General features: G+C 41.5%; 1 protein-coding gene across 50 annotated transcripts in view; it reads left to right on the top strand.

Annotated features, from left to right (window-relative positions):
* The first annotated feature begins 6,067 nt into the window (after positions 1-6,067).
* The window catches only part of LOC124128726 (zinc finger protein 58-like), a 92,464-nt gene continuing 89,871 nt past the window's right edge, over positions 6,068-8,660 (top strand). For 42 of the 50 annotated variants that reach the window (XR_006860265.2, XR_006860283.2, XR_006860280.2 and 39 more), the window contains exon 1: positions 6,069-7,307. Coding sequence is in view for 37 of the 50 variants with exons in the window: in XM_046492358.2 (XP_046348314.2) it covers positions 6,440-7,307 (868 nt within the window). In the remaining 13 variants the exon portion in view is untranslated. Of the gene's footprint in view, positions 7,308-8,660 lie in introns of all 50 variants that reach the window. The other 8 variants (XR_007219615.1, XM_046492177.2, XM_048390835.1 and 5 more) reach the window with 3 other exon arrangements.

The following is an 8,660-nucleotide window of genomic DNA, read 5'->3' as shown; positions in this document are numbered from 1 at the left end:
TGCACACAGGCCTGTGGCCTTGATACTGAATAAAGAAATTGAATTGAGAAGCAAACTACATATGCGCAGCCTCAAGAAAAGTTGTAAGGTTTCCAACTAACGCTTAGTCCTTGGCATAAATTAATCTTTTTTTTTTAAATATATATCTACAAACTAAAAAGCCCAGAGAAATGCCCAATTAATCTAAACTTGCCAAATCATTCTTGACTTCAGCTGAATTTAATCTAAAATTATTTTCTAATAATAATAATAAGAAGAAGAAGAAGATAGAAGTAGAAGAAGAACAGTGAGTGGGTATGGTTTTACACCGTTTTTAAGCAATATTCTAGCAATATCACGGCGGGGCACACCAGAAATGGGTTTCACATATTGTACCAATGTCGGGAATCGAACCCGGGTCTTCGGCGTGACGAGCGAACGCTTTAACCTCCAGGCTACCCGACCGCCCCGAGAAGAAGAACAAAATAATAATGATAATAATAATAATGACAATATGCATATTTATAATGCTTCAAATCCACACCCTACAGCACACTCAAAGCGCTAAATTATTACCCGGGTCACTGTATCAGTGTGCACCCGATTGCATTCCGATTATCTTATCCTGCCTGGTACCCATTCACTGCTGGATGAACAGTCACATTTCGAACAGTCACTTACCTTAGAATTTGTGTTTGTTGTTTAACGCCGCACTCAGCAATATTCTAGCTATATGAGGGCAGTCTGTAAATAATTGAGTCTGGACCAGACAATCCAGTGATTGACATCAGGATCATCGATCCACGCCATTGGGATACCGTGACGTGCATCAACCAAGTCAGCGAGCCGACCATCCGATCCCGTTAGTCGCCTTTTACGGCAAGCATGGTTTGCACGCGTTGACCATGCACATGTCACATGCTAAAAGCAGAGTCTATCGTACGATTGCGACTATACAGTATGACCAGAGATTATTGAGAATTTAAAGATACAACATTACTCCAGCGTCAAAGACAGGTGAACACTTCGTATTTTGTCAAGTCACCATGGGCAGCAATGCAGGCTTCAAGGAGGCTGGGCATACTACTGATCAAAGAAGTTAGACAGTCGTGGTTCATGCTGTCCCGCAGGACCATCTCTTCTTTCATTTCAGCAATATTTGTCAGATTTTTTGATTGACTGACTGACTGAGTATGGTTTTACGCCGCTTTTAGCAATATTCCAGCAATATCACGGCGGGGGACACCAGAAATGGGCTTCACACATTGTACCCATGTCGGGAATCGAACCCGGGTCTTCGGCGTGACGAGCGAACGCTTTAACCACTAGGCTACCCGACCGCCCCTTTTTTATTGACACTTTCCTTCATAGGACTTGATATCTGGTCAGTGTTTTTTATACTAGATATCCACTTAAACATATCCCTAAAATTCTCAATAATTTCTGATCATACTATATATCATAAGCACGTGTCACCCAGAACACATGGTACAAGTCAAAATATGGAAATGCATCGGACACCATTTTGGTCACTGGTGCTTCAAATTTAAAAATGTCCTCCACAAATTTAACATAATTCTTTTTTTTCAAAACTTTACAAAGGCCGTGTAACTTTGGAGCAAGAGTCTTCTGACGCTCTTTGAAATCTTCGTAGAACAGCACGCTCGACTGACATCAAACGGTATGAAATGTAAACACCAATTGCAAAATGTAAACACCAATTGCAGAGCTCCTGGAATATTGCTTGACATGAAGGGAAAGTTGACTAGTGGAAAGTTTAAGTCATCACTCTTGTCATAAAGTCTTGTGAGTGAGTGAGTGAGTTGGGTTTAACGCCGCTTTTAACATTATTCCAGTTATATCAGGGCGTGTCAGCTTAATGTGGGAGAAAAGCCCGAAGTGATGCAGGTCTCAGACGTTTACCACTTCGGTGAAACCCACGAGCACGGGTATGGTGCTGACAAACCTAGAAACATAATCGGGGCGAACCGGGATTCAAACCCACAATCATAGGTTTCTGGCGTGCCCAAGGGACGCAACTCTGCACAGCGAATCGCGGCGCCTTAGACGACTGGGCCACCCGTGCCCCCTCATCAAGTCGTGTGAATCTGTATGCATATGTACTGGCCACTTTCTTTTCTTTTGCTCAGGTGGGTAAATCAGTGAAAGAACTGTTTGACTATCACTGAACCAAACCAGTCTTCGATATACCATTTATCATGTTTATGCAAAATTGATCTATGTTTGAAATGTGCTGTTACACATATCCCCTGCAGGTCCAAACCGGGTTGAAACGTAATTTCCGACCATAATGCATTAGGGGCTGGTCACGTGATCCCTTTTGGAAACCTTACCATGTGTTAAGGATATATGGAGAGCCCTTGGAAATGTGCATTCCACAGTATCACTAAATAAATCAAAACTACCAAAATAATGACTTAATAGGCATTTGAAGTTATGAAAAAATATAAGTAGCCCCTTACACTTAAAGACCAATGTCGAAACCCCTAACGACCCGTAAAGATTCCGGGGTAGAATAGGTCTTCAGCAACCCATGCTTGTCGTAAAAGGCGACTAACGGGTGGGATCGGGTGGTCAGGCTCGCTGACTTGGTTGATGCATGTCATCGATCCCAATGGCGTGGATCGATGCTCATGATATCAATCACTGGATTGTCTGGTCCAGACTCGATTATTTCAGACCGCCGTCATATAGCTGGAATATTGCTGAGCGCGGCGTTAAACAACCAACCAACCAACCAAAACCCCTAACAATATGGTATCTGCGGAAAGAGCAAACCCAGGGTAGAAATCTCCATAGAGCCGAAGAAGGCAAGGGGGAAAACGAACCAAAGACAAAAGAAGAAAAAAGAAGTCCACTCGCATACATTTAACGTGGCTGAGGTGTGCACAGAACGTTTCCCCAAGCTACAAATACAGTAAACTACGGTTATAATGAACATGCTTATAACGAACGTACTGTTTTGGTCCCGACTATTTGCTGTAGTTATGCTGTATATATGCTTATAGCGAACTACGGTTATAACGAACTAAAATTAGCAGTCCCTTTGAGTTCATTATAACCGTACTTTACTGTACATTTTTTCAGATCCTTAGGGTATTTGTGACTGCGTACTAGAAACTGTAGTACAAGCAATTTGATCTATTTCAAGCACACTAAACCTAAGTGTTCTACTTCACGACACGAGACAGAACCCATGGATGTAACACTTTCAGGACGCTTCCATGTGTTCTGAAAATATTCTGAACGCTGATGTTCTCAACCCAGAACATTTTCAAAACGTTTTGATGCGCTCTGGCGATGTAACACTTTTATAACGCCCTTAACGTGTTCTGGACCGATATTCAGAACATGATGCGTTCTCAGCCACTTGCTTCTACAGCTCTGAAATGACAAATCTTGGTGCGTGTCGAATACAATTAACCCGATGGTCTTTTAAGGTGTAAGAATTCAAACCTTAGCTTCACACCCATGCATATTCTCTAGTATACGTCACAAAGACGCAATTGTGAACTATAATCATGAATTATTTATTATCTTTATTTCTCATGATCATGTGGATATTCAAGGCATACAGATGTGAGTCAGAGTTCTACAAAAACATTATAAGGTGAGGTGAAATGGGGTTTAACGTGGCGACCAAGAGTATTGCACTTACAGCGCCGTGCATGCACGTGTGTGTGTGTGTGTGTGTGCTTGTGATAGTCCGGACTGATGCCGATTTATAGTCCTAGCCCACTGAGATACCATGCCGCAGTTTAACATGAATACCCCACTCAGACACAGTATACTGACTCCGAGCCGACCAGTCCTTGTTTTAGCCCCTTAATGCTGAGCGCCTGACAGGGTAACAACAAGTACCATCTTTTAACGTCTTTTGGTATGACGCGGCCGGGGATCGAACCCCGGACCTTCCGCTCTCCGGGCGGACGCTCTACCATTAGACCACGGAGGCGGTGAGCAAAAGACAACAACATTACAAACTATCGTGTAGCATTGTGAAGCAAGCGATCCATACTTCGCCTGAAATGTTACCTGTTGTGTTCATCTTTCTTCATCGCAATCGCGGGGGCACAGGTCGCCCAGTCGTCTAAGGCGCCGCGATTCGCTGTGCAGAGTTGCGTCCCTTGGGCACGCCAGAAACCTGTAATTGTGGGTTCGAATCCCGCTTCGACCCGATTATGTTTCTAGGTTTGTCAGGACCATACCCGTGCTCGTGTTTTTACCGAAGTGGTAAACTTCATGGCAAATAAGACTCCCCCAAAACACGAAACATGTATTTTGTCATAGTCATATGAATGTATTTATCAAACTCGTACATACTGCATAAGACATTGCCCTGACAAATGTTCGTTAGTAAACACAGGGTTACCGTGACAATTACAATAGTTTCATCATTTGCTCTTGGACAGTACTGATAATCTGCAATCCACCCTGTAATAGAAACAACGTGAGACCGTTTCTCCAAAATATTACACACACCAAAAAATCTAAATACGTCTGAGGTGTAGGTTTAGTTCTTTATGCTCAGTAATATCAGTGAAGATTAGGGGTAAAATAGGTCTTCAGCAACCCATACTTGGCGACTAACAGGATCGGGTGGTCAGGCTCGCTGACTTGGTTGATGCGTGTCATCGTTTCCCAATTTTGTGGATCGATGCTCATGATGACAAATCACTGGATTGTCTGATCCTGACTCGATTATTTACAGACCGCCATCATGTAGCTGGAATATTGTTGAATGATTTACAAGGATCGTTACGAAACAGGTTTTTAAGTTAAATACCCAAATGTGAAGACACAGGTGGGTAAAAATAAATTGAATACCCTCTAAAACCCGTGGATAGCCAATCCAAATCTCCCCCACCCCCGACCCGTGAAGATTCCGGGGTAGAATAGGTCTTCAGCAACCCATGCTTGCCGTAACAGGCGACTATGCTTGTCGTAAGAGGCGACTAACGGGATCGGGTGGTCAGGCTCGCTGACTTGGTTGATGAATGTCATCGATCCCAATTGCGTGGATCGATGCTCATGATGTCAATCACTGGATTGTCTGGTCCAGACTCGATTATTTACAGACCGCCGTCACATAGCTGGAATATTGCTGAGTGTGGCGTTAAGCAACAAACCAACCAACCGACCGAGGTAAAATACCCAAATATCCAAAAGCTCATCTGTAGCTCTGTTTAATAAATTTCACATAACACACCTGACGACGATTTCTGAAGTGTAATGATTACAAATACTCCTGATTGAATCCACATAAAACGTATGTAATACGGGCATTTAGGTTTGATGAGCAGCAATGGATTGAAACATTCCAAATGAAGAAAGAAACATTTTATCATCAGTGCCAGAGCTTCTAGAGTTTCTTGGAAAGACACATCAAGTATGTCAAACCCGTGGATGTTAAACACAAAGCTGGACAAGTAATATCCTGGTAAGATTCATCAGCTGAATTCTCAACTGCAGCGGTCCCTCTCCCCAATCAGCACAATCCAGCTGCTCGCTTTGGTATTTTTGCAATGGGTTCATATGACAAGAAAAGAAACGAGGCAAATATAAATATGTGCAAAAATACACTTGACTAGGCGAAGATGTGCAGACCTTGCATATTAACGTATGTATGTATTTGAGTTTATATACACTATTTACAGACCTGTATAACTTGACAAATTTATTTATTAATGTATATACTAGTTACTGTGTGCTTGTGAACAGAGGGTTAGCATGCTTTTTGTTCGTTTACTGCCTCAAAACAAGTATTTATATTCAGTGCAAGGATCCGAACAAGTTACTTTTTTTAAATTTATTTCAGGACATCTATGTTGTAAAGCGAACAATTTACTTTTGTGGGTAAAATCTTTTTTCAAGAACAGATTATTTAAAGAAACTCATCACCACCATCCCATCCCGATTATCAAATGACGGGGCTATAAAATATATATTCAGCTAAACAAGCATCACAGTTATGATTATTATATAAACAGGCGTATTGCGGGGGGACACTGTGACATTAATCGACAGACGACTTCAAAACCAATAGTATAACTGTAATGTGTCGCGCGGGGAATAGTACATGAGGAAAAGCCGGTCAAGAAGATGAATCCGCCATTGTTGAGAATTTTCCAGAAAATCGAAGAGCACTTGTGCAGCTGGATTGCACATTAACAGAAGATCTTTCGATGAAAACCTGCATGAACACTACACTAAGAAGCAAACGGGCGAAGTTACTGTATGTATTGTGTTTGCATTGGAGCGAAAACAGGTGATTTAGCTGAGGCTTTTGTTTCGACATTCCGCGCACCTGCTTGGCGGCAAAGCTCAACATGCGGTGTTATCTATACATGTGATCAACCACCGATCTAAGCGCTCAAGATTACTAACATTGAAAGCATTTTGTGATATTTCTACGTGTTATATTCCGACATAATCAATCATGTTCATCGAAACTCTTGAATTCACAATTCCTGTGGAATTGTGTAATGTTTTTTCAACTCTTCAGAAGGGACAGAGGTCAAACGTAGAGTTTCCGGCATCCGTGAACTCATACGGCACAACGCAAGATGCCAGTGTGCAGGTTGTGTTGCGCTCAAACAAACTAACGTTCAAAGTGGACGGTGTGTCGTCAAATGCTAGCATGATATCAAAGAGTGAATGTAAGACATTAAAACTCTCTGTGTTTGATGTGGACCGCACATTAATGCCTCAAGAAAATGACAATTACGATTCAAATAATATGTCCGCAATGCAGCATTCTACACCTGTGTCATTTCCATCCAAGAGACATCAAGAAATATCAGTGTCACAACCACCTGCTAAAAATCGTAGGACTTCTTTTTCTGAGTCTCCAAGACCCAGATCTCCACTTCATCGTCGCTCACAACCTCAAATCAGTCCACGTCCATCTCAAAACACACAATCAAAATCCAAAAATGACTCTCCAGTGAATGTGAAACAAGAACCAGAAGATCCAGATTTAATAGAAATAGAACTAGACCATGATCCCGATGATGTTGTGCCAAAGAAAGAGACTCCATACATGCAAATAGATTATTCATCAGATGTACCTCATACGCAAACGTCCCAAGCAGCTCTAGATCGACTCTCTCATCCACAATCATCCCATTCTCAATCACCCGGTTCTTCATCATCGTCCTTCCATCAAAACGTTCCACATGTGCCAGATTACGCCGAACCCAGTACTAGTCAAGTTCATCATGGTGACCAAAGTGCAGATGACTTTTTAGTGTTTCAAGAACAAGACGAAGATTGTGATGACAACGATGCTGATTATGGAAATGATGGTGATTATATTTTTTCAGTTTTTCACCCTCAAGAAACTGCTGGCCATGCTCACAACTTACCAAATTATTGTAGTTATGGATAGGTATGAATTAGGAAGGCATATATATTTGTATTTTGCTAATAACCAGACCAACAAAGGGTAAGAGGATTTAAATACTTAGTTACACGTTATTGTATTGAAGATCAATGTTAGTGTATGTCTAAATTGAGAAAAATTTGAACTTTTAAAAAATCCTTTTTTGAACAAACATTATTTCCCCAATTTTCCTGCCAAAAGCTCTTAATTTTGAATCCTGGATATATGCCTGTTGCAGTGATGGGAGGAGTTCAATCGGTAAGCTGAATTAATGTTAGCTCATTCATGGGAAACCCAGGCTCAGTTGTTCATGGTTTGCCATGTGGGTTGGTGTGCCTCAACCAAGTGTTTTTAGCCGCAAGGATTTGTGTGCAAAGCTAATCTTAGTCCTGTTTGTTGTAAAGTAGATCAATGGTGATCTGGCTACACAATTTTACCTTTGTTCATTGACTGCATCACAAGATCCTGTGATATGATCAGTCCCGGTTAATCCCACTCACTCTTCTTTAATTGCCAAAGTATGGGGTAGAGCTATATTCTGAAATATGGAAAAGATACGTTAAGAACATTTCGTGCACTAAGGTGTTTTTTCTAGTATGTGAAGGGTCAACAAGAAAACTGCACGTCTAAGTCGTGTTGGTTTATGATTGCAGTGAATCATTTCTGATTCAAATGATAGTATTTCTACCATATCGCCTAAGTAAGTACCATGATGGAGGTTCATCTTGAACTTGTGTCTGTATATATTTATAATTTGCCTTCCTAACATTCATGATTTTGAAATTTTATTAATCAGATCCACAACATTTTAAGGGGACAAACAGCAAAACTGGTAACAGGACTTTTGTGTAAACATAGCCATCCAATGAAAACCGACAGTCTGCAACAAGACACCATCATATGTCTACATTACACAAGGATTGGTAAAAAAATGATATAATGAGAACATATTTAAAAAAACTGAGAAACAGCATCATAAATCTGAGAGCATGCTGCTGAAAACATGGAAACAGCAGCACTGAAGCACACAGACCATAGCGGGGGCACGGTTGGCCCAGTCGTCTAAGGCGCTGCGATTTTCTGTGCAGAGTTGTGTCCCTTGGACAAGCCAGAAACCTATGATTGTGGGTTCAAATTCTGGTTCGCCCTGATTGTTTCTAGGTTTGTCAGCACCATACCTGTGCTCGTGGGTTTCACCGAAGTGGTAAACGCCTGAGACCTGCATCACTTTCAGGCTTTCCTCCCACATTAAGCTGACATGCCGTGATATAACTGG

This window comes from Haliotis rufescens, unplaced genomic scaffold (genome assembly GCF_023055435.1).
Source record: "Haliotis rufescens isolate VD_foot unplaced genomic scaffold, xgHalRufe1.0.p SCAF_9, whole genome shotgun sequence".
Lineage (NCBI taxonomy): Eukaryota > Metazoa > Mollusca > Gastropoda > Lepetellida > Haliotidae > Haliotis > Haliotis rufescens.
The sequence above is the reverse complement of the archived record's forward strand: the minus strand, read 5'-3'. Positions and strand labels throughout refer to the sequence as shown.